This window comes from Rhinolophus hipposideros (assembly GCF_964194185.1).
Source record: "Rhinolophus hipposideros genome assembly, chromosome: 20".
NCBI lineage: Eukaryota > Metazoa > Chordata > Mammalia > Chiroptera > Rhinolophidae > Rhinolophus > Rhinolophus hipposideros.
Genome location: NC_138066.1, coordinates 13,396,774 through 13,413,946, shown reverse-complemented (window position 1 = coordinate 13,413,946; position 17,173 = coordinate 13,396,774). Strand labels below are relative to the sequence as shown.

Below are 17,173 nucleotides of genomic sequence, written 5' to 3'. Positions count from 1 at the left end.
TGGCCAACTAGTCACAGCTGACGGCCATCTACTACCCGAGCCAGCACCTGTCCACGTGAGGCCGAGAGCCTGGAAACTGCTCTCTGGGACTCTGTCCCCACACCTTCTCCAAAAGCTCCAGGGCAAGGATGCTTACCGCCTCTGTACGCAGTGGAGAACCAGGCTCCTCTGACTTAAAGGAGGCCCAAAGAGCCTTCCAAAGAGGACACTCCCTGGCGTGTCCCGGCAGCGATACAAACAGCACTGGGGCTTGGTAGGCCTTTGCTGCCTGGGAGGCTCACACAGTGACTTCTAGATCTGTCCCCTTGGGTTTACACGGGATTCCTCAGACACTGGGAGAAGGAGAAGCCGGCTAATAGGCCCCCAACCCAGGCTTTAAGCCTATTCCATCATGTCCCTTTCTGGCAGAGACTTGGTCTGACGTTGCAGGCACTGGGAAAAGTTGATTTCCTGAGAGAGTGAGTGAGTAACTAAGTGGATTCTCAGCAAAACAGAAGTTGTTTTGGAATCAGTAACAGGCTGCCTTGGGGAACAGGAGTGGGAGGGGAGCTCTTCATTGTCTATTCTTTTGTACCTTTTAAATTTTGAATCATGTAAATATTATCTAGTCAAAATATTTTCATTTCAATAAACTGAGTGTAATGCTCTTTTCCCTGGGGCGGGGGTGGGAGGTGGGGGAGGGGCAGCCTCTCAGTCTCAAGGTAGAAGGTAAGTCTGACCTAGAAATTGGCACCACCCACCAAAGGTGGCCTTTACCTCCCTCAGAACCAGCTTTGCTGATCCCCTCAACCGGTGCTTCTCAAACGTGAACCATCACCTGGGAGTCTTGTTGCCTGATTTAGGAGAACAAGGGAGGGGCCGAGACTGCACATCTAACAAGTTCCCAAGTGATGCAGATTCTGATTCACGGACCACCTTTGGAGCCACCTTTGGAGCCGCAAGGCTCTACAGCCGCTGAGGGAGGGAAGCAGTGGAGTCCTCCAGGGAGAGTGGAGAAAGATGGGGGAGGGGCGAGGGACTCCCTACCAGTTTGGGCCTAACCACCCTGCTTCTACCTGCTGAGCGAGCATCATCGCCTCGGTGCTTCCGCCCTATCCTTTGAGAGAGAGGGAAGCTGAGCAGGGACACCCAACCCCACAGAGCTGCCAGAGCCAAACCACAGGCCATGGTCGGTCCCCCATCTGGATGAGACGCTATGCCCAGAGCCTCCCGAGGTGGGTGAGTCAGACTGTAGCAGAGCCTCCCTGCCTCCTCTTACCCGCCTTTCCCAGAAGCCCTCGGAGGCTGCCTCTCCCCTCAAGGGCCAGCTGCCTCCGACGAGTACAGCCCTCGCTGGTTGCCTCATTAGCCACCTTTAAATTGAATCCCGAGGGGTGAGTCCAAAATGTCCCCTTGGATGTTGGCCAAGTTCTTTCTTTGAGGAGCCATCATTCTCTGCAGGGATTTGTGCAAGTCTTAGCTAGATGCAGGAGGAAGGCTAGAGTGGCTGAGCCTGGCTGCGATGTCTGTTGGCCCTGGAGGGAATTGCGTGTGTGCTCTCCTCCCTGAGGACCAGGTCAGTGTCTCATTTAAGTATCTCTTGCATAGGACCCAGCCCACAGCAAAAAAAAAAGTTTACTGTATGAATGAATGAATGAATGAATGTCCAACTAGGTTCTCAGAAAAAAATGAAAACACTCAGGCCCCTGGCCTGCCCCCTTCCCTCTCCAGGGTCTCCTCTTCTAGAGCTGAGCCATTCTGGCCACTGGGAGGTTCCCCTCCCCCCACACACAACAAAAAGCTTGTAGAAAGATCCCAAAATGCAGAAGAGATGGCCACGCCTGGAAGCACCTGTCCTATGCAGATATAAGGATGGCTCCCAGTCCAGAGCTGCAGGCGGTCTGCCCCCAAAATCGTCACCAGATCTGCTTTCAGCCAATGCCTCTGGCTACGCGTCCACTGTCTGCAGGTCCTGCAGCTGCTCCACACTCACCTTTCCATTCCCCGTGTGGCCGGACCTGCGTGGGGGTGGGAGGAGGGCACACAGAGGGCACAGAGGATGGTTGGGAACCCTGTGGACAGGGCAGACTCCCGACAGGCAGACCCCACCCGCAGCAGCCTCTCACTGGCAGCACTGAAGGCAGTCAGAGGACTGGCAGGGAGGGGCAGTGTGTGGAAGCCCTGGCCGCATCCCAGACATGTGGAGATATTGGCGCTGCCCCAGCAATGAGCGGCAGCCACCTGGTGGTGCCTGGAGCCTCCCACAATGACAGGTGAGGCTGCACTGAGACCAGCAGGGGGCCCATTCTTCCCTCTCACAGGCTGAGGAGCTCATGAGCACCCACGAAGTGACAATCAGCTCAGGGAGCACGTAGGGGCTGCTGGGAGGTGGCCAACCCCTGAGTCAGCAAAGAATGAAAGCTGGGGGCCGTAGGAAAGTCCACCCCAGGCCAGGGAACACCTCCTGGGATGTGCTTTGCAAGAGGAGAGTCACAGAAGCCTAGCCTGACTGAACAGCAGGGGCTCCTGCATAAAACCCCCACTGGGAAAAAAAAGGGAGAACGGGCCCAGAAAGGGCCAGGCTCCTGCCCAAGGGCACACAGGCAGGCAGAGGTGGGTTGGGCCTGAAGGCTGCCTCCTGACTCAGTTTTGAGGTGTCATCTGCAGAACAAGCCAGGCTGCCCAGGACAGTGGCCCAGGGAAGGCTACCTGTCAGCACAGCCACCAGCCTCCTGAGACTAGGGCAGCCCCAGAATTTCCTCATCAGGCGGTGCTTAGGGAAGGCATCTGCTATGGGGAATGGGAAAATGGGGGTGCTTGATAAGGCAGAGAAACTTAATGGAGAACTGGATTCTAGAGACACACTGCCTGGCTTCAAACCCCAACTCTGCCATTTATTAGCTGTGTGACCCATTGGGCAAGTTACTTAACCTTTCTGTGCCTTGGTTTCCTCATTAATAGAATAGAGAATATTAGTGCCCACCTTATCCAAGTTGCAGAAATGAGTTCATATGTACAAATTGCTCATAGCAGTGCCAGGCAGAGAGTAAGCCTGAGTAAATGACAATACTATTAACGCTGCGTTAGCACCGCAAGCCGACCGCTTTGTGGTTACTTAGGGGACTGGGGAGCTACTGGGGGTCATGGAGGGGCTAAAGCACCACCAGCACCCCCTCCCCCCAGAGGCCAGCTTGGATGAGCTCTCCTGAGTCCTGGACATCCTGCTGTGACCAGGTCACCACAGAGCAGGGACCCAGTAGCCTGCTCCTGGAGATGCCAGCACACGCAGCCACCCTCCTATTGGCCACCACCTTCATCCTGTGCCCAGCAGCCCAGGCCTTTTCACTGCATCTCATCCTCCTGAGCTCTGACCTCCTGCAAGGGCTCGGCCGACAGGGCAAGGACCTGGGCAGGACTTGGCACTAACCCTGGCCTATGCAGCCTGGCCTCCCTCCAGGACCGGTGGGGACAGGCTCTGCAGAACCACTCACCCTGCAGGGGGCACCTCTTTTCATCCCGCAATTCAGTTGGGGCAGCTGGTGTGCTCAGGGTTCAGTCTGAGACAAGGTCAGGACTCAGGGCTCAGACTATGAACCAGAGCTGGGGTTCAAGCCCGGTGAATGACTCCACCAACCGTCCACCTGCTGTCCTAGGATGTGGTCAGGCTGACGGAGCACCCCAGTTCCTATCCCGAGCCTACCCTTGCAATTCCCCATTCGAATCTCAGCTCCTCCAGAAAGTCTTCCCAAGGGCTGGGCCAGAGCCCCTTCCCCTTCCTGTCTACCCACAGACGTCAGGATTGCCCACTCATGCTGTGCTCTGAATACATGCACACACAGCCCAAGCAAGCCTGGAAATAGGCTCCTGCATGAGGGGAAAAAAAAAATCCATATTTTTCTTCCCTTACCATTCCAACTTCCGTTAATCCCAGCCCACCAGGTCCACCAAGTCCAAAAATTCTAAACTATAAGTGCTGGCAGGCACTGTATGTAAACCAGTTCTCTCATTTTGTAGGGAAACTGAGGCCCAAGGAGGCCTGGGACTTGTCTGGGCCTGGAAATCAGTTCTCCTGCCTGCAGCTTGTGGTGGCCTTTTCTTCTATGGGTTGCTCTGAGGCAGAGGTCAGTACTGTAGAGCATGTACTGAGAACATTCCACCTTCTCGGCCCTTCCAGGGGAGCGCCCCATGTTCAGCCCTGCCTCCGCACCCCAAGTCCCACCATCTACCCAGGATAAAGGTCCTAAGCGAGGGAGGGGTTGGCTGACCGAGGTGGCTCCACAGGGACTTGCACTGCTGGGAAGGAAGCATAACTGACCTTGCTTCCTCATACTTCTTGTTACGGTAAAAGTTGCTCTTTTTGATGAAGTAGATGAGCACCAGGTCACAGAAGAAAGACCCCTGCAAAAGAGTTGAGGTCCCCGACTCAGAGCCCTCGGCTTCCGGAGAGCCCCCAGCCACTTGACACATATTCCAGCCCATCTGATCCTACCACACTCACTGAAGGTGGCATCGTTGTCCCCATTTCATAGATGGGAAAACTGAGCTCAGAAAGAGGCACCTTTTTTTATGGCCACAAAGCTGGTCCATGGGAGAGCCCAGGTTAGCCTGGGTGCATCTGCTCCCTCAGGCCAAGCACCTCCCCCACTACGCTGACCCCCCCCATCAAATCATGTGTTTAACAAATGTTTGCTGAGCACTCACCACGTGCCAGACAATGAGACCCTCTGGGGACTCTCCCTCTGGTGCCGGAGACGAGCATAGAAATTATGACACAGAGTGACATGTCCTATGATGGGGAGAGGAACAGGAATAGGAGAGAGAAGATAGGACTTTACTCAGCCTGGGAGGGACATCTGGGCTGAGTCTTGAGGGCTGAATAGTTTATATAAAGCAAAGCAAAAAGGGGGGGGGGGCACCGGTTAGCTCAGTTGGTTAGAGCTCAGTGCTCTCAGCAACAAGGTTGCCGGTTCGATCCCCACATGGGCCACTGTGAGCTGCACCCTCCACAACTAGATTGAAACAACTACTTGACTTGGAGCGATGAGTCCTGGAAAAACACAGAAAATAAATTTTTAAAAGTTGAAAAAACTTGTTTCTACCCCTGCAGGAAGGATATTGCAGAAGTAGAAACAAGCTTATCAGACCTGGGAAATTCCATAGGGCCTGTGGGTGAAGAGCTAGAGACACTTCTGAAGAGGTGGATGGGGACCAGCCTGTAAAGCTTCTTAAAATGTCTTCAAGGCCTTAGACCTAATCCTCTAGGGAGGAGGCACTGAGGGCTTTAGACAGGGGCGGGCCAGTCAGAATTGTGTTTTTTGTGGGGTGTTTTTTTTTTTTTTAATTTTACTGGGTAACTTTTTCCCAGGACCCATCGGCTCCAAGTTGTTGTCCTTCCATCTAGTTGTGGAGGGAGCAGCTCAGATTTCAATTTTTTAGTTGCAGGGGGCACAGTCCAGCATCCCATTTGGGAATTGAACCAGTAACCTTGTTAAGAGCTCACTCTCTAACCAATTGAACCATCTGGCCGCCCCTCCTGAAGCTCAGTGGCTGCTCGTTGACTTCAATCTAGTTGTGGAGGGCGCAGCTCAGCTCCAAGTCCAGTCGACATTTTTCAATCGAGTTGCAGGGGGTGCAGCCAATCATCCCATGCAGGAATTGAACTGGCAACCCTGTTGTTAAGAGCTCACGTTCTAACCAACTGAACCATCCGGCCACCCCCAGAAATGTGGCATTTTAGAAAGGTAGTAGTCAGTGTGAGAGATGGGTTGGGTGGGTTGGAGGGGATCGGAACAAGAACACCACAGTGGTGGTCAATCAAAGATGAAGATGCCTGAGCTAATCCAGCTGGGGTCCACTGACCCCTGAGCACATACATACAAGCGCTTCTGACCAGAGCGCCTTGTGCAAATGCCCGTCTCCTCCACCAGAGGGCGACGCCACCTACAGCATAAAGGGGAAGGGGCAGGTTTCCTGAATGAGTAGAGGGGAGGGAAGGGGAAGAAGCGGATGGATGGGCCCACAGATGAATCTGCTCCTCTAACCTTGGCCTCTGCACACCTCCGTTTTCCCCCAGATGCCAAAATTGTTTTTTATCAATTCTTTGTTCCACAGAGAACACTCCGCACACCCTCACCCAGCCTTAACCACGTTTCCCATTACATTCATTTCACAGGTATGTCTCCCCAATGCCTCTGCGTTCAGAGTTGACTCACATCATGAGAAAGCGATGAGTGAAAGTGGCCCCTCCCTAAGAAAGTGATCTATGCAAACATGCAGCCCTCCCTAACAATGTCTGTTGGCGGTGAAGAGGAATCATTTGGGTTCACTTTCGTGCATCGGCCATCTCTCGGGAGCATGGACCTTTGAGTCCTGCTATGGGACACAGTGTTCCTGACCCCAGTGAAACGTCCACCCTGGGTCCTGTGGGAAGCTTCCAGTGGGGCTGCTGTGGCTGCCTGGGCAAAGGAACGAGGGAAGCGGCCACCAGAAACTTTGCCAAGGGGCTTTGCTGGGATGGACGACCCCCATGTCTCTAAAAATCTTCCAGAAGAACAAAAAGGCATGACAGAGATTCAGAGGAAACCTTCCCCTGACCTCCAGCCACTACTTCCTCTCCTGTGAGCTTCTCTGGGCCCAGCTGAAGGAATAGATCTGAGAAAAAACTACAGGGCTGACGACCCTGCCTCTCAACCAGAGGTGATTTTGCCCCCCCCCACCCTCACCCCAGGGGACATCTGACAATGTCTGGAAACATTTTGGTCATCACAACCATGGGAGAAAGTGCTCCCTGCACTTTCTAGTGACCAGAGACCGGGATGCTGCTAAACACCCTGCAATGCCCAGGACAGCATCCCCCCGATCCCCCCAAAATAATTATTTGGCCCAAAATGTCAACAGAGCCATGCTTGAGAAGTCCTGTATATGGCTGGACCCTGTCTCTTTTTGGGAGAAGTAGAGATGAGGCTTAAGAAGTTCAGGGGCTGATGCAGGATCCCCAAGAACCCCCAGGCCCAAGCCCAGCTCCAGAGCAGCAGGCAGACGCCTTTCTGGGTTTGGAAAGAGAAACTCGGGTAGTCACTGCCCTCTGCAGGCAGTGGACAAGGTCCCACATAGCCCCACCTGTGCTGACCTGCTAAGCTCTCATTCTTTCCGGGGCACCATCAGGACAGCACCTCTCGGGCAGTGCCCTCTCCCCGCACCGCACTGTGTTCAGAGGGTAAAGGAAGGAGGAGAGAGGTACTCACAACACCCATGAGCGCCACCCCTGAGGCCACGTTGATGATTGTGGGGATGATACTGAACTTCCCAGCCTGAAACACAGAGAGACACAGTGGGGTGAGGGAGGAAGAGTGGACAGTGAGATGCCCAGGGACTCCAAACACAGCCCTCCCGACGTGCCTGCCCCACCCCCGACCTGCCCAGCCTCCAAATGGGAGAGCAGCTCACACACCCTGCCATTCACGATGACATCAAAGCGGATCCCGTAGACTTTCATCAGCGTGCGGAACTCCACCCCCGCTTCATCTCGGTAATATTTGGCAAACCTGGGGAGACACGGCCCAGGGGAGACCTCAGCCTGGCCGGGCCTTCCCAGTTTGGCAACGCAGACTTGGCTGCTCAGAGATTCATAAGCACCCCCAGGACCTTGCTCACAACAGCCCCCGACGTGGTCGCAGACCCTCTTGCTGACAGTAAGCTAAAGATTCATCCAGATCTTTGAAGTCCTTGCCAGACATTTCCCCAGGAGACAAGGACTTTCCCACGATACACTGGGCCAGCCAGGGCCACCAAAGCTCTGATGGAGCTGATCCAACAGAGAAGTCAAGCAAGCCTCAATCTCATGGCGAGCCCAGGGCAATGACAGATGCTCTCTCCTCTCCCAGACTCCCTCCCGGTAGCCATCCTTCACTTCTCCTCAGCTGCCTGTCCCTGCACCTTCTGCTCTGACACCCGCTCTGCCATAGCTTTGCCACCCAAGAAACGACACAAAACATGGACGGAATCCTAAGGCAGCAGACCTAGCCCCAGTTACCTGAAGTTGTACCCAGAAGAAACAGAGTTTCCTGGAAATCTGCTGTCCAGACGGCTAAAATAATAGCGTGGGTTGCATTCAGAAGGAGCTTTATCAAGATCACAGTTCCACTCAATCTGAATTCCTATCACACCGCCCTTGATAAATAAGAGACAAGAATCAGGGCACAGGACTTTTTAGCGATGGACAGAAGTCACAGACCAGCTCTTCACGGACAGCCGGACAAGACTGGGGTGTGGTCAGGCCAGGGGTCCACCTCCAGGAGGAAGGTGGAAGGCCCCAAGTTCTAGCCCCGCCTCTGGAGTGGCTGAGAAAAGGGTGTCACTGACAGCGCCCAGCCGCACTCTCCTGCCTCATGCATCAGAGGAGAACAAACTACTGGAGTGAGCTTGTACTATGGGCAGGCGCCTTACACAGAGCCAGGACGTGCCAGTGGGGCTCCTTCTGGCTCAGTTCTAGCTGACGCCCCAGGGACTAAGAAGCAAACAGCAGGTACTGAGTGTGCCCCTCACGGATGTCCGAAGTCCAAGCACAGGCACAGCTGGCTACAAAAACAGCTAATTCTGAAAAGAGGGCGTCCCTGGGGCAGGTGACTTTGCAGGGCAACCCCATCCCCTGGGTTCCCCTACATACCTCCTCCTCATTACAGTGCCCAGGCCAGAGCCCTTAGGCCCCAGGGAGGAGTCCCTGAGTACGTATCACCCACCTGAAGGGCTATCTCCTGGAAGTTGCTCCCGGTCCAGCTGACCACAGAGCCCAGTCGGAAGATGGGGCAGTAGGGGTTCTTGGGGCCAAATCGACAAGACTTCAGGAAATCTCTGTCTTTGGTGTCCAGCACATTGGTCCTGGGTGGGTGGAGGCCGTGAACGGCCAGTGAAATGAAGGTAAACTTGCTGTTTCCATGCCAGAACTGAACCTGACCCAGGCTCACGGGGCCCTTTACCCGGCCCGGGCTGAGTCCCTGACTTTAGTCCCTCTACTGGAGCCCTGACTACTTACCACGCTAATACCCTACTGCCTTCAAGAACAGAGCGCCACCCCCACAGCAGGGGAAGGGGCGCCCCAGTCTCCCCGGGTGGTTCATTCACACACAAGTGCCACAGACACATGGGCCCATGCACAGCCACCAGGAGGGCCCGCCACGGCCCCACCCCGGGATCCCCAGTAGCCAGGCCCCACATACTTGGAGAAGTTGAATTTGGGGAAATGAATGAAGTTCTTTATGTAAATGGTAAAGTCTTCAGCCTTGCCCAGGAGTGGTTTCCTGAAAAGCAAGCCAGGACAGCCTGTTCAGGAAGCCCTGCCCCTGCCCCTGGCCCTGCGCTGCCCCTGGCCCTGCCCTGGCCTCATCGATGCCTCCCCCAGGGCTTTGGTGGGGCTGAGGCCTGCCTGTTCTCTAGGTCCCCTGGAGCCTTTGCCATGGACAATTCGTCTGTTCACATTGGGGTGGTGCTCAGGTCTTGGGGGTGCCCCTAGAATAAGTATCCCAGCATGCGTATGGCTCTACCATCAGGCTGGGGCCCACTGCACAGGACTGGGTCACTCCTCAGGGTCCTGATCCACAGCCACTCACTTTGGCCTGGACTTCGTCTCCACTGGGCACCAGGCGAAGATCTCGCACGTGCCCCTTTGTGTGTTCTCTGACTGCAGGCATCGGCCTGTCCTCACTCCTGCAGCAGTGGGACAGGGACAATGCCAGGAGCCTCCCCACTTCAAGTCCCCTTCTGCCCCCAGCCCTGGCCACTCCAGGCCTCACCATTTCCAGCCATAATAGGCTCCCCAGGAGGGCAGTCGCTGTCTTCAGAGCACACAGCATTAGGAATGCTTTCACTCTACCGGGAGAGAAAGGGCGCCTGGGTGGACGGTTCCCCTGCAGGGTCCCCAGCTCAGAGCCAGGGCCTATCCCTTGGGGGGTTGAGGAGCTAGGACAGGGGTTCCACATCTGCCTGGGGCCACACACCCTCTAAGAAAGTGTTTCCCTTAAAAAACATTGCGGTCGCACACCAGGGCACACATTCCCCAGGGCCCTTGGAGGGGATAGAAACCCCTGCTTCCAGAGAAAGGTAGACCCCAACCAGTGCTGGCGGCTCGCCCACAACCTGCCCCAGCCAAAGCAAACCTCAGCACAGGTGTCCTGTCGCTGGTTAGGGGTCACGATCAGGTTGGTGATGATGAAGAAGATGTTTTCTCCCTGAGAAACCAGAGAGGGGCTAAGTAACCTCTCCCTGACCTCTTGGGGACCCTCCTTCCCAGGGCTGTCTGGCGGGGGGGGGGTCTCTTCATGGGTGTTGGGGACAGTGGGTGCAATGGTGCCACAAAATTAGTGGGTCCCACCTGTCTGCCCACTAATGTGCCTTGAGAAGATGCCCTTTGATAGGTCCCTTTTAGGCCTGTACCCCGAAACTGTTCCCGCCGCACAAATCCCTATTCTGACCTCAGCCCCTGGGGTCCAAGACCAGATGTGGACGAGGAGTGGTGATGGGGCAGCGCCGGCCCTGGCCCAGGTAGGTAATGAACAGGCCAGGGAGCTAATATAAAGGACGCACACTGACCTGGGGATTCTCTGAGCCCCATTTGGTCTCAGAGACAAACAGGCTCAGGCTTTGTTGGGAACAAGGTGGTCCCATGAGGCACAGTTAAGGAGGGCAGGAGCTTGGCGTAGGAGGGTGGGGACAAACCCTGGCAGCTGTTCTGGGCCAAAGGAAACAATGGATGGAGGTCCCTACGTCCCCAAACAGCTTCCCATGTGACCCAACCCAGCCAGGCCCTGCCAGCTTTGGTGGGGCTCAGACCTGGGGTGGGATGACGTAGTCGGCAACATCCCAGAGCCGCTCCCCGAGCTCCGAGGTGTTGGTGAAGGCCACACCCTTGACTTTGGTGATGACGGTGCTCTGTAGGGAGGTGTCGATGTCTTGGTAACCCTTCTTCACCAGGAACACCCAACTGCAAAGAGGGGACCAAGAAGGTGAGCATCAGTCTAGTTGCTGCCCTCAAAGAAGGTGCCCCAGGCCCAGGGTGAAATGCAGCGGGCTTGGGTCTCCACCTTTCCCAACAGTTCCTGGGCAGGAGTCACAACTCCCACTGCTGCCTGAAGCCCTGTCCTGCAAGCAGCAGAGGTGACAAACAACCCCAGAGGGGAGAGCGTACTGCTCTTAGTCGGGCTGTGTAGCCTGGACTGAAATCTGCTCACCCTTGCACTGGCCATATGCAAGCCAATGAACTTTGGGGCTGGATAACGCTGCCTCCCTCCAGGGGAACGAGGAGGGTTAAAGGACATGGTTAAAGGCATAACCTGAAACCAATCATGAGGACACCTCAGACATTCCCAAACTGAGGGGCAGTCTACAAAATTAGAGTGCAAAATCCTGTACTCTTTGATGCCCAAACACAAGCAACAAAAGAAACAATAGATACACTGGACTTCACCAAAATTAAGAACTTTCGTGCATCAAAGGACACTATCAAGAAAGTGAAAGAATCATCCATAGAATGGGAGAAAATATATATGAGTCATATAACTGGCAAGGTTCTAGTACCCAGAATATATAAAGAAGTCTTACAATTCAACAAGAAAGAAGACAAATAGCCCAATTTAAAAATGGGCCAAAGAATTTTTTCACCTAAGTCCACATATAGGGCATGATCAAAACATACAGTGAATGCTAAAATTAAAAAAATTTACTACAGTAAAAGACACATTGCCATTAATCCCCCTCAAAATACTCCCCTTCGCTTCAGACACACTTATCCCATCATTCTTGCCACTTTCTGAAGCAGTTCTGGAAGTCCTCTTTCATGAGTGTCTTTAGTTGCGCTGTTGTGGCTGCCTCGATGTCCTGAATAATTTTGACTTTGGGAAAGACCCTGAAGTCACACGCTGCTAGATGCAGTGAATAAGGTGGATGAGGACATATCATAATGTTTTTATTTGGCAGAAATCGGCATACCAGAAGCGATGTGTGACACGGAGCCTTTAGCTGTGGTCATGAAATATGGTAAATACTACTACCAAGTGCCATCCAATGGAAAGGCAGGGGACTTGAATACGGGAAGCGATGCGTCAAACCTTAGCAACAGGTTTCCACTTGTTTGGTGCAGTCAGGTGTGACCTACAGTTGAGAGAAAGTGTGTTTTAAAGTGTGCTGTAAATCATCCTCCTTCATGACAATGTTCCATGTCACACATCGCTTCTGGTATACGCAATTTCTGTCAAATAAAAACATGACAGTGTGTCCTCATCCACCTCATTCACTGGATCTGGCACCACCGACTTCTGGCTCTTCCCCAAAGTCAAAAAGACCGTGAAAGGTAAACATTTTTAATAGATTCAGGACATCGAGGCAGCCACGACAGCGCAACTAAAGACACTCACTAAAGAGAACTTCCAGAACTGCTTCAGAAAGTGGCCAGAACGATAAGGTAAGTGTGTTTGAAGTGAGTGGGAGTATTGTGAGGGGGATTAATGGCAATCTGTCTTTTACTGTAATATTTTTTTTTAATTTAAACATTCACCATATTGTTTGATGACATTTAGTACTCAAACAAGCAAATAAATAAATATGGGTCAAGCATTTGAATAGACATTTCTCCAAAAAAGATACACAAATGGCCCACAAGCACATGAAAGGATGTTCAACATCATTAGTCATTAGGGAAACGCAAACCAAAACCACAGAAGACACCACTCCACACCCAATAAGCTGGCTATAGCCAAAAAAAGAAAAAAATGGAAAATAGTAAGTGTTGGTAAGGCTGTGGAGAAATTGGTACTTGATGATGGGAATGTAAAATGGTGTAGCTGCTGTGGAAAACAGTTTGGCAACTTCTCAAAAGTTTCCTATGACCCAGCAATTCTACTCCTAAGTGTGTACTCAAGAGAATTGAAAACCTATGTTTACACAAAAACTTGTACAGGGACGTTCTTAGCAGCCTTATTCGTAATAGCCAAAAAGTAGAAACAGTTCAAATGTCCATCCGCTGAGAAGTGGGTAAACAAAATGTGGCATATCCATACAATGGAATATTTTTCAGCCATAAAAGGAATATATGCTATAACATGAATGAACCTTGAAAACATTCTGCTAAATAAAAGAAGCCGGACAAAAAAGGCATATAGTGTATGATTTGATATATATGAAATGTCTAGAATGGGCAACGCTACAGAGACAAAAAGTAGATTAGTGGTAACCAAGGGATCAGGGTCGGGGAGAACTGGCTGACTGTCATTAAATCCAGGTTTCTTTTTGGGGTGATAGAAATGTTCTAGAATTAGGTAGTGGTGATCGTTGTACAACATCGTGAATATACTAAAAACCACTGAATTGTGTAATTTAAAATGGTGAATTTTAAATTATGTGAATTTTACCTCAATGTAAAAGTTGTTTTTAAAAAATCCTGTACTCTTCAGAAAATGTCAATGTTATGAAATACAAAGAAAGACTCGGGAACAACTCCAGGTTAAAGGAGCTTAAGAAGACATGACAACTAAAGGAAAGGCATGAGCTCAGATTTTCTTTTGCTATAAAGGTAATTATTGGGACAATTTACAAAAGGTCTATATCTTAGACAATAATATCTTTCCATGTTAATTTCCTAATCTTCATACTTGTAGTGGATTAAGTAGGAGAATTCCTAATTTTTAAGGACTACACAATGAAGTATATAAGAGCAAAGGGGTATCCATCTACTCCGAAACAGAAAAACTGTGTACACCCATGCACACACAGAATGAGGAAACAGGACAACACAAATGTATAACATGTTAACATTTGGGGAATCTAGGTGATGGGCATTTAAAAAGTTTTTGTATAATGTTGTAAAGATTTTGTTGGGTATCCGATGGACATGCATCCTATTTGGGAGACCACCTCAGGGATACTGTGGATACCTGATCATGGCATTGTACACCAGAAGCTAAATATTAATGAATGCCAACTATAATTTTATATATATAATGTGATGGTTCAGTGTGAGGTCAGAGGGATAGTGGATGGGGGGGTGGGGTTCACAGTGTGAGGGATATAAATGATGAACGTCTAAGTATTACCTTGTCTTGTACACCTGAAACTAATAAATAAAAAAAAATAATAAAAAATAAAAATAAAAAGTTTTTGTATTACTCTTGTAACTTCTCTATAAGTCTACAATTATGTCAAAATACAAAACTGCTTTTAATGATGTGGTACATGTAAATTGCTTAGCACAGTTAAGTACCTGGAACAGAGGAAGAACTCAATGAATCTAACTCATCAACTTATTGCTGGTGTTACTGTTCATGTTAGAGATTGTTCAGGTTAACCTCCCCTTGGGAAAGTTGGGAAAACTGAGGCCAGGAGAGAGCAGGCACCTGCCTGAGATCAGGCAATAGGGGTGTGGGATTCCCTGAACCCCCCAGGGTGCCAGTAAGCGTTCTCTGTATAGCAGGTGCCACACTCTTCATCTCGGGGGGGCAGAGCTGGCATGTCCTGGGCTCTAGACTGCCCTATCTCTAAGGAACTCCGAGAGGGCTGTGATCCTTGAGTCAACCAGCCAACTTGGTAGGGACACGCGGGACCTGGCCTGGACAGAAGCATTCAGCAAATATTCAAGGAACAACATTGCTTCATTCATTCACTCCTTCATTTCTCATCTCTTGCCTAAGCACTTAAGTGACACCAGGCTCCACCCTCAGCCTGGTGGGGAGTCAGATGCCGACATTAAGCAAATGATTCCCCAAACAAGCGTATAATTACATTGTGGTAAATCACCTGACATAGGGGAGGGAAAGGAGAGGGAGTTGTGGGAGATCCCAGTCCAGAAGGGTGAGTGGGTGCTGCCCAAGAAAAGGAGGGAAGGACGCCTGGCTGAGGAACAACATGTCCAAAGGCCCGCAGGGAGGAGACAGCCAGGTGCCTTAAGGATGAAGCTGGGGGAATGACAGTCCTTTGGCCTCCAGGGGAGGTCAGGGCTGCCCTCCCAGGAGAAGCATCGGCTCCTGCCCCAATGAGGACATAGCAGGGACTCAACAGCATTTACTGAAGGAGTAAATGAGGCATCTTTGCATCGCAGTCCTCTGCTGTCATTTCCTCCCTCCACCTGTTCCCTTCCTACTTGGAGTGAGGGCTCAGAACAGTGACTGAGCAACCCCAAGGAGCTGCCCCTCTGCTGACCATGCCAGCTCTGCCAGATGCGGGGGTGGGTGTGAGCGGGGGGCAGAAGGCTGCTGGGCAGGACCCCCAGCTGGATACCAGAGAGGCCAGCCACCGGAGGGACATGCCAGGCTCATGAGTTGCCCCAGTCCGACGCTTGGCACTGAGCTCAGTGATTATAAATAACCTAGCCGGTGTGGGAGGCTCCCGGGCGACAGCTGCAGCCCAGCCCCCCGCATCCTAGCCCCCTTCCCACAGCCCTAGTCCTGGGGGTTCCAGGCCTAGAGGAGGCAGCTGCTCAGGAAAAGCCTCACAGATGGAGGAACCAAGAAGTCCCCACTGCATCCCATCACCACCCGAGCCGGTGTCCCGGGAGTAAAGGTCTCCCTCCTTAGCCCCCAACCCTTACACCCAACGGCTCAGGGAGGGCCTCCTCTCAAGCAGGGTCCCAGAGCCCCAGCGACAGAGCACACATGTGTCCACAGGCCAGTTCCTGGACCCTGGACAGACCACAGCTGCGGGCCCCCGCACCTCCCCCACCTTCCCGCAAGTCGTCCCCCCCCCCCCCCGACCCCCAGCACTCACACCACCAGGTAGGTCAGGATGGAGGCCTGCAGCAGCCGGTAGAGCAGGCCCACTTTCTTGTTCTTGGCGATAACATACTTCTCGGTCTTGTAGTCGAACAGCGACTGGGAGAGCCGTTTGCAGCCCGCCTGCCCCATACTGCTCTCACCTGGGCCTGGGGACCGCGCCGCCACACATGTGCCGCATAGGAACCGCCCCTCGCTCGCCGCCTCCGCGCGTGTCCGGAGGCTTGGCCCTGGACGCTTTCTCCACGCGGCGGTGACCCCTGTGCGCGGCTGCAACGTGCGGGGCGGGCAGGCAGGCAGATGCCGAGCGTGCGGGGCGCGCAGGGCCGCGGGTTACTGCACAGGCAGAGAAAGCCCCGCGGGAAGCTGGGCGGGGGCAGTGCCCAGTCGCGGACTGCGACCTTGCCGCCACCTCTTCCTCCCCCCTGAACTGACACCGTGACACCAGCGGACCGTCAGCCCCGCCACTGGCCTGGGAAGGCACTCCCAGAGGCAGGGGAACGCAGGTGCCCACGCTGGAGAAGATCGCCAGTGGCACACCAGTAGTGAGGAGACCAGAAGATGAGAGGAGAGAGCTCCTTTTAAAGCAAACCGCCTCTCCCCCTTTCCCTACTCCCAAAGAAATTCCAGTGGTTCCTCCTGTTGAATAGATGGGGAAACTGAGGACAGGGAAGGAGGGACCTACAGTACTGGAAGTGGAAGTGGAGAGGGGCTAAAGAGCACTTATAGGTAAACACTACAGGTTTCTTGGTTTTTCTTGCTCCCTGGGGGAACCTGGGCCCCCACCACACAGGCTAGGAAAGACTAAAAGACGACAGACCCATGGCTCCTGCGTCCTTTGTAATTAAGTGGCTGTCCTTACTGCAGCTGCTCCCGCAGATGTAAAACCCCACACTCCCAGGGAGAGAGTTGCCAAGCAGGTCTGAGTGCCCACAGCATAAAGAACTCTGTACCACCCCTGGGGTACATGGGGTGGGATTAGGGAGACACAGGCAACCAAGGCCCGGGATCATAAAATAGAACTGCAGAGAGGGCATGCGCCGAAGCGAGCTATGGACCTCAGGCCTAATCTAGGCCGCTGAGGCTGTAACCTTTATAGTAGGCGCAGGGGTGAGAAAGAGCATCTCTGAGATCAGCGAGAGGCAGGTCCCTGCCTGTGGGCTCTGCGTTGGTGTGTGAGGAGCTGTGCTTCACCTTTTCTGCATCCTGTCATCCGGTCATCCAACCAGAAGCAGCCCTTCTTCTCTTCCTAGCCTGGCCCTCACACAGGAATGAGAAGTTCCCTTTCCCTGAACCACCTGCTCTGGGAGTTACAAGGGACGCTGAAGTTCACCAGATGAGATCCTCTCTAAAAGTAAAAAGCCCAGGGCAGTAGGTTCCAGCTTTAGTGTACACGGGAATCGTGGGAGAAAAAGGCAGATTCCTGGGCCCCTAATATTTTATTT

The 17,173-nt window shown here is 52.7% G+C and overlaps 1 protein-coding gene across 3 annotated transcripts; it reads right to left on the bottom strand.

The window, feature by feature from the left end:
• Positions 1 to 620: 620 nt before the first annotated feature.
• On the bottom strand, positions 621 to 16,296 carry P2RX5 (purinergic receptor P2X 5). Of its 3 annotated transcripts, XR_013991896.1 has the most exons (13): positions 15,724 to 16,086; positions 10,804 to 10,954; positions 10,131 to 10,202; positions 9,768 to 9,843; positions 9,585 to 9,681; positions 9,195 to 9,275; positions 8,718 to 8,856; positions 8,012 to 8,148; positions 7,430 to 7,523; positions 7,224 to 7,289; positions 4,681 to 4,765; positions 4,295 to 4,377; positions 1,595 to 1,997 (listed from the first exon to the last, which is right to left on the bottom strand). XR_013991896.1 is itself a non-coding variant. In XM_081028107.1 (12 exons), exons 1-12 carry the CDS (start codon positions 15,858 to 15,860, stop codon positions 1,928 to 1,930), a joined length of 1,203 nt encoding a protein of 400 aa, XP_080884233.1. In that variant the 5' UTR covers positions 15,861 to 16,155; the 3' UTR covers positions 621 to 1,927. The 3 variants fall into 3 exon arrangements, 2 of the variants coding, with proteins under 2 accessions (XP_080884233.1, XP_080884234.1); XM_081028107.1 differs by lacking the exon at positions 4,681 to 4,765 and having other exon boundaries at positions 621 to 1,997; positions 15,724 to 16,155; XM_081028108.1 differs by lacking the exon at positions 4,681 to 4,765 and having other exon boundaries at positions 1,591 to 1,997; positions 15,872 to 16,296.
• Between the last annotated feature and the right edge of the window lie 877 nt (positions 16,297 to 17,173).